We start from the raw sequence: 12,550 nt of genomic DNA, 5'->3' as shown, positions 1-12,550 counted from the left end.
GCCACTAGTAAGTTTGAAATTTTTTGATTTTTTTGCCTCCGGATCTTAAAAGCCCCGTAACTTTTTTTCTGTTAGGTTTTTGAGGATTTTGAAAATGTTTAACAGGGGTTCCCCCTGTTAAATTCGGATGTAACTTTTCGAGTAGATGATTTTTCATATATAAAACTTTTTAATCCAAGTTTGTGTGCAAAAGTTATGCCCATTTTACAAATTCCAGAGAGATTTTGCAAATAAAGTCGAAATTCATATTTGTAAATTTTCCCAACAAGTAGACCACATATCACATGGGAAACTTATTTTCTTTCATTTTTTTGACATTTCCATTATTTTCTTTTATTTTTTTAAACTGAAAAGGCGGTCCATGGGGGGGTGCATTCGGTGGAATTTTTGGTCAAAGCTAGTAATGGCGCACCGTGGGTATGGTGCGCCATTACTAGTTAAACTAGTAATGGCGCACCACACCCACGGTGCGCCATTACTAGTTTTAAAAAAAACAAATTCTGATTTTTTTTGAAAAAAACTTAGTAATGGCGCACCAGTGGACAGTGCGCCATTACTAGTTTTAACTAGTAATGGCGCACTGTCCACTGGTGCGCAATTACTAGTTTTGAAAAAATAAAAAAAAAATTTGAAAAAAAATTACTAGTGGCGCACCGTGGACGTGGTGCGCCATTACTAGTTTAACTAGTAATGGCGCACTATCCACCCGTGCGCCATTACTAGTTTTGAAAAAAAAGAAAAAAATTGTTACTAATGGCGCACCGTGGATGTGGTGCGCCATTAGTATTTGGACACTAATGGCGCACCAACACATGGTGTGCCATTAGTATATACTAATGGCGCACCACATGTCTGGTGCGCCATTAGTGGCCATATCATCTATAGCCCTTTTCCTAGTAGTGTGAGGATTGGGCACCGACCGCGTCAGCGGATCAGTCTGATCTACCGGAGGATCGGGCATCGACACCGGCACCTGCTCCGACACCGGCACCAGCTCTACAAGGAGCACCATCTCCGGCAGCAGCAGCGGCTTCGGCACCTGCACCAACACTTGCACTTGCATCTGCTCCGGCCCATGCAGTTGCACCGGCAACAGACTGGGTTGCAGTTCGCACTTCATATACCAAAGTCCTTACAAAAACCGACATGTCCACCTTCTTGGTAAGCATTGGCCGCCCAAGTGCTTCGTTCTTTTTTCTTTCCATGTTGTTTCACATGATTCACTGTGTTGATCTAACTGTTTGGGTATGTCTTCTTGTTTGCAAACAGAGAATTCCTAGAGCAACGAGGGAGTCGTTCAACAATCCGGGCGACCGCGGCCAAGTTTCTCTTACCATGCACAGCCTTGGTGTGAATGAACCTGCTCAATATATCATAAGTACAAAGGATGGTCGCATGATGATTGATGCTAAAGGATGGTCAAGGTTCAAATATAAATCATATCTTGCGGTAGGGGATGATGTCAAAATCAAACTTTCTCGGCAAGGAGAGCTGGTCCAAATCAATTTTGAAATTCTTCAGTAGCAGCACGCAACTGCCTAACTGATCTATCCTCCAAGAGATTTTGATGTAATAATCTGGCATGGTGAAACAAGTGTCTTGTGTGTATAAGTAGTACGATAGTATTATTTATCACATGGTATATCGTTGATAGAATTCAACTCTGATTGCTGGTTAGGAATTGTCGTTCGATTTCATTCCAACAGCTGTCGTGCTTTATTCAATTTTGTGTATTCGCCTTGCGACAGCATCTAAAACCAGCGCCATACCCGTCGCTTGCAATATGAAAAGCGCCGAGGTAGAACACATGGGCCCCCAAACATGCAGGGTCGGCCTGCGGCCCAAAGTCCAGAACCTGGTTTCGAGAAGCACTAGCTTAGTGTAGAAGTGGCGTCCTCCTCCTGTTGTGGGTTGGGCAAAGATGAATGTTGATGCTGCGTTATCTCGCAATGGTGAAAGGGGAGCCCTGGCAGTTGTGAGCTGGGATCATACAGACTTCTTCCTTGGAGCATCGACACTGGTGTGCGAAAGTGTTACTGATCCAGAGATCCTAGAGGCAATGGCATGTTGCGAGGGGCTATCTCTGGATCTTGACTTAAACCTGCAACAAGTTCAGATTAGCACCGATTGTTCAGCAATAGTCAAGCATATCGGAGAGGCATACTTGGGGCCCAACAAACTTATTATGGACGAGGTCAAGATGAAGAAGAATATGTTCCAAACCATGGAGATCATACATGAAAAATGCGAGTGTAATGTTGAAGCGCATGTGCTCGCAAAAGCTGCTACTTCTTTGCCCTGTGGACGCCATCTTTGGCTCACAGGAACCCCTGAAATTATTTGTATACCTATGACTGTTAATCTTCAATAAAGCAGCTTTTATCCCTAAAAAAACATCTGAGTATTATATTCTCAGCTGAACCCCCATAATGCCCATGCGTTGCAGAGGGAGTATTTTTCTCGGCAAGGTGAGCCTGTGATATAAAAGATTTGTATATTTCTTTATAGAGGGAGTATCTCTCTGTCAAAAAATATATTTATGTGTAACTAGTTACTCCTATCTTTCTACTTCCTGGCAACCGGCAACGGGGTCCACGTGCCATATGCACAAATTAGAGTGCACAACTTCACGGTAGACACACCCCGGTCGTAGCGCCGCAGTAATGCCCAATGAGCCGACAAATCACAACCCCCCTTTCTAGCTTTAGCAGTAAGTTGGACGGACGAAGCGGCAATATTTCACTGGACCTGAATCCCTTTCTCCCTCGTCTGCTTGTTCAGAGAAAACGCCCTCTCGGCGATTGCATAGGGTTTTCTCATGGAGAACCAGGTACGAATTCTTCATCCATCCCCGATAAACCCAAGTCCCTTGGTCGCAGGTAATCCTAGGATGGCAGCCGCCACCGTTGATGCATTTTTCTTCCTACTGAATCTAGTGTGTTTCATTTGCAGTGCCCAAAGTGCGAGTACCCTACAGGTTTCTGCGCCCTCGGCGAGACGCCACACTTGTTCCTTCTCATCCTAACACATCATTTTGAAACGCGCACAGTATGTTCCTACAATCCAATTTTCTATCCGGGAGGGTGGGGGTTTTTTGAACATGTTGTGTTCTCATATTATTTTTACTGCAGTGTATTATTTGCTCTGCCAGAACACATGTACTCAAGATGCTCGGCCTTGCCATAACTGAATATATTAGTTTAATGGTCACAGTGACGTCAAGCCATGGATATAAGTTCCGAGTTGGGTTCATGAACCAAGAAGATCGCTGCTTTTTTATGGCCGAACTAGGATAAACTTTCTCAAGTGTTACGGACTGAAAGTTGGCGCACGAATGTTGATGGAAATAGCAGAACCTGGTCTCATCTTCACTGCGATCTTCCACCCCGACGTCGTTCCAATTGTTCATCCATGTTAGTTTTGTATCTAGTTCTTGCTTGTTGCCTCGATTACTTCTTAATCCACCTATTCTGTCTAACTAATCACAATTTAACTTTAGAAGTAGCAACGAATCTCTCACGAAGATTCTACTTCTAACTAATATTTTCTTATAATTGGTGGCACATGTAGGTTTTTTTAGAGTAAAGTAGTCTGCTCATTTTTTACTCTGTAATAACTCGGTTGTTACTAATGGCATTGAAGTTGACTGGATCGACATCCACAAGTTCCTACACTTTATTAATCGTCTTGAGGTCCTTGTGGGGCGTTTCAATGGTGGAAGGCCACCTGGGATATGTGTGCCACTACTGCATTCGTTGAACAGGTCCAAATGTGTCGAGAAATTTATGGTACGGGCTGTTTTCTTTTATATATGTTGTTCATAAACTATTGCTTATACACAGTTTTACAGTTGTGACCTTCTTGAAACAGGAACTGCCGAGTTCTATTGTTCCTATACAGATGCCTGACCATGGTCGGGTCAGACTTGCGCTTGGTCACAACATGATGTTTATGTCGACCTACTCAATTCCCCTTGGAGGTGAAAAGATACTTATTCATGGGTGGTCTCAAATAATGAAGGCCGCTCCATCTTGGAGAATAGGACAGAAGATTATGTTCATCCTTTTCCATGGCTCAAAAGTGAATATCCTGTTTATTGACCACGTTGCGAGATGAAGCCGCTTTCAGAAGGTTGTGGATGCACGGGGTGGCGCCTGGGCCTTGTCCTGGGGCTTGGCGGCCTCACCCGTGGTTAACTGCAGGCAAAGTAGCACTATTCGAGGCGTGCTTTGTACAGTTGAACCTGTATAAGTACTCATACTGCTTTCAGTTTTGGTTGTTAAGTGCCCCTGCTGGTTTCAATTAAGGTTGTTAAGTACTGTAGCCTGTCGTGTTTCTTCAGGCCTGTCTTCCTCCAGCCGCCAAAACCAAACCAGCGCCGGCGGGGCCGCCTGCTTCCACCTCCCACGGCTGGCTGCGCCTCAGCGCACGCATCGCCGCCCCACCGTCTCCTAAATTAATGCCTACGTCCTCCACGCGCTTTGGTGCGCTCGCGCGGCGCCGCCCTCTCGCATTGTCAACATGGTCAACAAACAACAGGAATCGGCAGAAGTACGTGGAGAGGATGACAGTAGGGGCCCACCACGTCAGCGTATGGAAAAATAACACTACAAGAAATATGTCAACTAGTGACCTTCTGTCAGTGACCCTGGAAGAATTGGTCATAGATCTATGACCATTTCAGACCAATTGGTCAAAAGCTGTTCGGGGGGCTCCAAACCCTAAACTATAACGACCATTTTGGTCAGAAAGGTCGTAATTTCCTTACACGAAATGGTCATAAAGCAGATAGCACTGGTCCGCTGCCTTATTTCTAGCTGATCATGACCAATATAGATGGTCATAACCTTGTAAATTGTGGTGGGTTGCTATGACTAGGCGACACCTCATCAGTTTTGCCTATGTGTCATGTCCATGTGGCAGTTTTTGCCCTAGGTTGTGAAGCAACCTATATTTCTGTCATTCCCAAAATTCCCAAAAAAATCTCATAAATTCTTTGGGTCATATCTTCATCAAATATGTAAAAATCCTCCCTTGCCTAGTTCAAAACTAATTCAACAACATTCATTTTCTTATTCTGTTCACAACAGCACATTATGAAGGAAGTGCTATTTATATATTCTTGCTTGCCCTCGGATTTTTTGGGCACTCTTTCCTATCCAAATCATTAACGCATGACAAAATTCAGCTCCATTTGCCTAGCAAATCTTCCTCGGCAAATTTCCAAAGTTTTTGTCCACCTAGAAGCATTGTGAAGGAAGTACCTTTTTTATATATCGAAATGACATGAAATTTATACAGTTCCTTCATATGCCCAAATTATCACCCTCCTCCAAATTATCACCCTCCTCTATGTGAGCCCAGGTTCAATTTATATTTTATGGCCAAATTGGCACGTTGCAAAGCAAGTGTTATATAGACCCCTCCTATTACCCTCAAACTTTTCAGGCACTCTTCCATACCCAAATCAGTGCCACATGATAATATTCAGCTCAATTTTCCTAGTAAATCTTTCTCAGGAAATTTCCAAAGTTTCTACCTCGAGAGAAGCTTTGTGAAGTAAGTACTAGCTAGGCTTACCCAAATGATCTGAAAATTTACCAGCGCATGACCATACCTATTTAACGTACCTATACCAATTTTTAGCTCAATTCATTCATCCAATCTCTCTCACCAGTTTTCCCAAGTTTTTGTCCATAGAAGAGCATTGTGAAGGAAGTACTACTTTGGCATGTCCAAATGGTATCAATTTTCTACAATGCTTTCCTATGCCCAAATAACCATCCTCCACCAAATTTCAGCTGAATCCATTCATTATTTTGAGCCCAGCTTCAACATTCATATTTTTGTCTAGCGTGGTACTTTGCAAAGCAAGTACCACCTAGGATCCTCCTTTTGAGCTAAAAATTTGTGAAGACATTCTCCTTAGTAGATGATCATCCTCAGCCAAAACTCACGCCCATTGTCTATGTACATTTCCCGTACCGCTAATCAAATACTTGGCTGCTTATTCATGTTTGAGCATCGATCGGTCTCCTCGTGAGAATCTTATGTTGTGATTTTCTTCCTAGCACCTACCTAGGGAGTTCCCAACCCACTAGACATGACTAGGCTGCCCAGAACACATGGCAACTCCACGGTCACGCGGTGACAACGCGGCGGGCATGCGAGTTTACGCGCTCTAGAGTTGGGGGCCTCGGCCACCACCCAAACCTCGACGTATCGCCACCAAACCATGTATTTATGATTAAATAGGTTCTTATGTAATTATAAATGATTTTTGGAAAAAATAAATAGTAAACTATGAGGCAGCTGCAGTTCAAATTTGACCCGCTTTCAGCTAAATCGGCGGAAATTTGTCTTTTTCACGAGAGGTGGATCAAATTTTTTTACACCCAACCATTTTGTCAATTGTGCATTAAATATGTCCTAGTATTTTATAAAATTGATTTGGTCCAATTTTGCAACAATTACTTGGGAGGTCCTTCACAAAAAAACCTCCTTTTGGGCACTCGAAAAATGGAAAATGGTTTTTTCGTCCAAAGAAAATGAAAACTTCCTTAGGCAACATTGTTTGTCATTCCAATATACACCCTTGTGCACAATATGAGATCATTTGAACAAACTATGCCATGAATGTGGCCATAAGATTGATCATTTGGTTTGAAAGCCATGAATCTTCACACATGATAGCTCATTTCTGAGAATACTTTTTTAAAATAATTGTCGTATTACAAGTTTATTATTTTTCCTGAAAACTTGGTCACATATAATGACACAATGCGAAGGTTTTCCAATTTTTTGATTTTTTTTTGAATTTTTATGCCCGTTTCAAAATGCGGTCAAAATGGCAGGAATGGCCGTTCCTAGCTAGTGGTTGAATCTTGGTTTTTTTTGATGTTTCTATGATTAAATAGATACTTATGTACCTAGAAATGATTTTTTGAAAAAATAAAGAGCAAACTATGAGGCACCTGTAGTTCAAATTTGACCCGCTTCCTACTGAATTGGCGACAATTTGTCTTTTTCACTAGAGGTGGATCAAAACTTTTGACACCCAACCATTTGGTCAATTGTGAATAAAATATGGCCTAGTATTTTAGAAAAATGATTTGGTCCAATTTGCAACAAATATATGGTAGGTCCTTCACAAAAAGAACTCAATTCGGGCACTCGGAAAATGGAAAATGAATTTTCCCTGCAAAGAAAATGAAAACTCCCTTAGGCAACATTGGTTGGAATTCCAAGATGCACCCTTGTGCACAATATGAGATCATTTGAACAAACTATGCCATGAATGTGGCCATAAGATTGATCATTTGTCTTGAAAACCCTGAATCTTCACGCGCGATAGCTCATTTCTGAGAACACTTTTTTAAAATAATTGCCGTATTACAAGTTTATTATTTTTCTTAGAAACTTGGTCACATATAATGACACAATGCCAAGGTTTTCCAATTTTTTGATTTTTTTGAATTTTTTATGCCCCTTTCAAAATGCGGTCAAAACGGCGGGAATGACCGTTCCTAGCTAGTGGTTGAATCTTGGAATTTGTTTTTGATGTTTCTATGATTAAATAGATACTTATGTACCTAGAAATGTTTTTTTAAAAAAATAAAGAGCAAACTATGAGGCACATGTAGTTCAAATTTGACCCGCTTCCTACTGAATCAGCGACAATTTGTCTTTTTCACTAGAGGTGGATCAAAACTTTTGACACTCAACCATTTGGTCAATTGTGAATCAAATATGGCCTAGTATTTTAGAAAAATGATTTGGTCCAATTTTGCAACAAATATATGGTAGGTCCTTCACAAAAAGAACTCAATTCGGGCACTCAGAAAATGAAAAATGAATTTTCCGTGCAAAGAAAATGAAAACTCCCCATATCAACATTGTTTGTCATCACAAGATACACACATGTGCACAATATTCATTCATTTTAACAAACTATACGTGGTTAATATGTTGAACGTTTGCCCTAAATAAGAGGATAAAAATAATAAGAGAAATATAAGCTGAATTCTGATTGGTAGAATCCATTGTGGCATGGATCGATGATGTGGCAAACATCCGTCCATTCGTCCATCCATACATCCATCCATCCGTCCATCCAACCCATTGCAGCCTCTCTCTTTCACACGCGCGTGAACCCTAGCCGATCCAGATCCCTCACCGCCCCACTCCTCTCCCCCGATCCAGATCCCTCCGCCGCTGCCCCGTCCTTCCGCCGCCCTCGCCACCGGTCTACACCCCCCCCTTCCCCCCTCCACTCCTCACTCGCCTCCGGCCTCGGCCTCTGCCTCGTCACGGCGGGCCAGGGCCATGGCCGCCGCCACCGCGGGCCGCACATGATCTCTGCCGCGCGCGCCGGGATGAGCCCGAGCCCCGGGCCGGATCCGGGCCCCGAGAAGTCGGTCGCGTGGCTGAACCTCCGGGGCAGCCTCGAGCGGGCCGGCGCCCTCGCCGCGGAGCTCGCGGCCGAGGCTGAGGAACAGGCACGCCTGGCGCGCCGCCTTGAGGACGCGCACAAGGTGAGAATGCTTGCTTGCTTTGCTTCGGTTGGCTTTGCCCCCGCTCGCCGTGCCCCTTTTGTTGAGCATGTCCTGATCCTACTGCTGCACGTGAGGAGGGAGTCAGGTGCGGTAGGGCGCGGCGCTGGACGAGATGAGGCGGCGGCTCGAGTGGCGGTGGGCGCGCGCGGACGAGCTCGCCGTCGCCAGGCGGAGGGCCGGCGAGGGCGTCGACCGCCGCAAGGAGCAGATGCAGGCGCAGATCGAGCGGGTGCTGCTACTCTCCAGAGCCCTCGCCGCCGCGCACCCACAAGTGCAGGTACCTGCCCGCCTGTTTTTTCCTCTCCACGCGAGACCAGAACGCATTGGAGTATAATCCATCCGATAGTTGTGGTTGCCTGTGTTTGGTCCGATAGAAGTATAATCCATCCTGTACCCTGTACCCTGTCCGAGTCTTTCGTGAGCTGCCTATTGCAGAGAACCACTATTCTCGTACTAATGGTGAGAATTCAGTACTCATGTGCCTCCCCTGAGCAACAATGCTTAATAGGATGTGCATGATTTTAGCGTGCGTGTATGTCCCATAGGCCCATATAAGCAATAGCAATCATTTTGAAAGCATATGCCAGACATATAATGTGAGACAACAGTACATTGTTAGCACCAGTATTATTCCACATCCTAAATTGTATGTGCAGAATTTTGTCTGCCACCCCGTTATGCCTGGAGGTTTCCCTTCATAATTCTAAGGTGGCGATTCTCTGCCCTGTTGTCTAGCTGTGGCCACCAGGTGGTGGCCTTTCTGGTCAAGGTGGTCACAACATCAGTATTTATTTGCTCTATTTGTAATGCTTGATGTTTAGCGTGTGAAATGGGGTTTTGCATTATAAATTAGTCACCTTTGGCGATTTCTACAGTAGAAATGTGACTTCCTTTGTTAATTAGCTTTGGAAATCAGTTGTGATCTTAGTATCATGTGTGTAATTGTGTATGCTTATATGATGTCTGGCACATTTCCTGTACCAACAATATAAATTTGTGAGCATAGCTTCTGTTGTCAGTGCAGACAACTGTTCCTTGTAATGTACATACTCTTCCTTTTTTTGAGTGTCATTTCTGTTTATCTTGTGCTGATGCTACTTAGTATGTACTCGCATCTTCATGCTGGAAGGATAATACTGTAGGTAGACCATTTACTATTTTTTTTTTCATTTTTGAATATGGCCAACTCTGCTTCCCCCCATCTGCATATCCTATGTTCTGAGGGAGTGCTGCTTAGTTTTAATACATATGAGCATAATTATGAAATAGTATCGCTCATCGCCCCGCCCCCCCCCCCCCCCCCCCCCCCCCCCCCGCAGGCCTTTTAAGTTCCAATCAGTCCAATCTGCCAGTTTAGTTTGCCACAGTTATGGGGCTACTCCAATCTGAACATGTCCCTGTAGCTTGGAGTGCCTTGGGTTTCACTTAACATGTGTGTACATGTATGGAATAGAGGAAAAAGTAAGAGGGCAATTCAATTTCAGAGAGAAAGAGAGAGAGATATGTACATGTATGGTTCAGGCAATGATTTATGCATGTATTCTTGTACTGCACCATGGATGAGCATGTCTTGTTCAACTAAAAGAAACTATTAATTGAAAGAAACTAACTCCAACAAGTAATACGTGCAGGTACTTGTGTGGTGAGAAGCAACCTCCGGCTGATCATCAGGGTCGTGGCGCCCCCTCACCCCGTGCATTTGGCGAATGTTTGGGAACTCTTTTGTAAATTGGTTAATCAGCATTGTATTGTACCACTTCCTGGTTGCCGTATCAAATATTATACCATTGCACTATTTAGTTACTTTTCAAAGTTGTGATAAATATAGTTCTTTTTTACATTCAAGATAGCATCAAATTCATGTCTTCCATTTCTCTCATTTACGTTGTGTGTCTATATATAGCAGCACAGTTTTAGTTGCTCTGTAGGTTATCAGTAGAACTCAACTAGCCAATTAACAAGTGAACTCTATGCATTTGTTGAATCCATATTTAGAAAGTTCACTTACCCTGCTACTATAACAAACTGTTGGTGGTGGCTCTTTCACAGGTAGTACATGCATCATCAGTCCTATATAGCTGCTGCTCATGTACTCATTTTGTTCTAGGAAAGTGGGAGGGCAGGGGCCCTTGATTTTCTTGCATAATTTGAGCAAATTTGATTTTTATTCTCTGAAGTTGATTCTCATGTGTAGTCATACCAACAACACATGCTTAAGACATCAGTGGCTGTACTGTAGATGTTTGAACCAGGAAAAAAATTGTGGGGAAATGGTCCATTTATCCTTTATTGCTTTGTGTTTTATCTTCTAGAATTAGTGTAGTTTACTTATATGTTTATATGTTGAATGACAGAAGCTCAAGGTGAAGAAGGCCACCGAGAAGGAAAACGCCGACGGCGCCCAGATCTATGCGGAGAACGCCATCCGCAAGTGCACCGAGCACATGAACTACCTCCGCCTCGCCTCCCGCCTCGCCCCATATGCCCATGAGTGATATATACTACTTGCCTACTGCTGTATCATATTGCTTACTTTTTTACATCAGATCAACTATGAAGAGAATTGGTGGTGGTTAGGGTGTTCTAGTGCTTATCTAATCTTCTTTCAAGCCTTTCGAGATAGAGTTCTTTAGCTGACAAGTTTAGCAAATGCTATAGTGCTTATGTTTTAGTTTTACACCTGCGTAAAAATGAATGGCTGCTACTGTTTCTAATTTTAGGTTGGGATGAGATGCATGTTTGCATACTTGTGCTTCTGTCACTACAATCTATACTACTGCTATTATCATATCCTGGTTGTTTTGTTGCTACCAATATTTTCCCATGTTTTGTTTCCTTGCATGCTTACTACTACAATCTATACTACTACCATTGTGCAAGATGTTCACATGTTAATTTTTGTTGACTAAAATCTCTTATGCCGTTGACTTAGCTTGACCCAGAACAGCAGCATCCTTGATGCGTACTAACCTTCACCTCGTTCTTTCTCTCGCAGACTCGAAGGTGGCCGTATGCAAGGCACCAAGGTGCATGGTGCTCGCAAGCGATGAATGGAGGCTGTTCGACATCGGCTACGCAAACCACCATTGTGAGCTCCTCCCTTTGCTATCCTATAACCATGCTCTGTTTCATTGGTTAGTTAAGATTTTGATGCTTTTCGTGCCGTGGTTGAGTCCTTGCCGACTGTTGTGTCGACGATCAAGTGCTGGTGTTCGCGCCGTGGTTGAGTCCTTGCCGACTGTTGTGTCGATAATCAAGTGCTGGTGCCTCATCTGGCTATTTTATTTGCTGCTGGTAATTAGTAGTATTAGAGTGTCTCTCCTTAGGGGTTTTTTTAAACAGCAAATGATCTACTGTATCAATTTTTTGCTGTTCAAAGATTGAAATCCTGGTTTATTTTCAAAGATCGAAATGTTGTTGACCCTGTTCTTCTATGCTTAAATGGTAAAAATGTCGCATTTTGCTTGTTCTAACTACTTTTCTTGATAACTTGCAGATGCTGGCCTTTGTTCATGTTTGTCATGAGGTCCAGGATGAACAAGGTGGGATAAGCAATTGAGCTAGTTATACTGTGATAGTTGTGTTACCTGATGTGAACATTTTTTTATTGTAAACTTGATGTGAATCATATTTTTTATTCTACCAGGATGAATCATTCTTGTTGTGTTACCAGGATGAACAAGTTTGATTGTAATAATGTGCCAAGTTTGGCTCTTTCACGATTGTATTCGTGATGTGAACCATATTTTTCCTGATTAGTCGTGCTCTGTTTGAAGCATTTTGTTTTCTCTTTGTTCGGATTTAAAATTTGTTATTTATTTACTGGAAAATTAAGATCTGAAGAATATAACAGTGACAACTGGGATGCACTTGTTAGAACCTGACAACTGGGTCCCATCTCACTAGTGGGCTCATCTTTTGGAAAAAATAGAATAAAAAAGGTCATGGCCAAGAAAATAAAAAGGCTGAATTCTTGGGCCAGGCCCATGTAGCTA

General features: G+C 43.0%; 1 protein-coding gene across 3 annotated transcripts; it reads left to right on the top strand.

The window, feature by feature from the left end:
• Positions 1-8,116: 8,116 nt before the first annotated feature.
• LOC125509932 (uncharacterized) lies at positions 8,117-12,313 on the top strand. Of its 3 annotated transcripts, none has more exons than XM_048674997.2 (5): positions 8,117-8,534; positions 8,633-8,832; positions 10,910-11,046; positions 11,551-11,643; positions 12,052-12,313. In XM_048674997.2, exons 2-4 carry the CDS (start codon positions 8,668-8,670, stop codon positions 11,603-11,605), a joined length of 357 nt encoding a protein of 118 aa, XP_048530954.2. In that variant the 5' UTR covers positions 8,117-8,534; positions 8,633-8,667; the 3' UTR covers positions 11,606-11,643; positions 12,052-12,313. The 3 variants fall into 3 exon arrangements, 2 of the variants coding, with proteins under 2 accessions (XP_048530954.2, XP_048530953.2); XM_048674996.2 differs by having other exon boundaries at positions 8,120-8,534; positions 8,641-8,832; XR_015602415.1 differs by lacking the exons at positions 8,117-8,534; positions 8,633-8,832 and adding an exon at positions 10,161-10,300 and having other exon boundaries at positions 10,910-11,643.
• Positions 12,314-12,550: the final 237 nt, after the last annotated feature.

The sequence above is a fragment of the Triticum urartu genome, chromosome 5A (assembly GCF_056163025.1).
Source record: "Triticum urartu cultivar PI428250 chromosome 5A, HENAU_Tu73, whole genome shotgun sequence".
Classification (NCBI taxonomy): Eukaryota; Viridiplantae; Streptophyta; class Magnoliopsida; order Poales; family Poaceae; genus Triticum; species Triticum urartu.
The sequence above is the reverse complement of the archived record's forward strand: the minus strand, read 5'-3'. Positions and strand labels throughout refer to the sequence as shown.

Bases quoted from the DNA above. Each gene is read 5' to 3' on its own strand.
- LOC125509932 (XM_048674997.2), top strand. From the start codon at position 8,668: ATGAGGCGGCGGCTCGAGTGGCGGTGGGCGCGCGCGGACGAGCTCGCC. The intron at 8,833-10,909 runs GTACCTGCCCGC...GTTGAATGACAG, and splicing joins CCGCGCACCCACAAGTGCAG to AAGCTCAAGGTGAAGAAGGC. The intron at 11,047-11,550 runs GTGATATATACT...TTTCTCTCGCAG, and splicing joins CTCGCCCCATATGCCCATGA to ACTCGAAGGTGGCCGTATGC.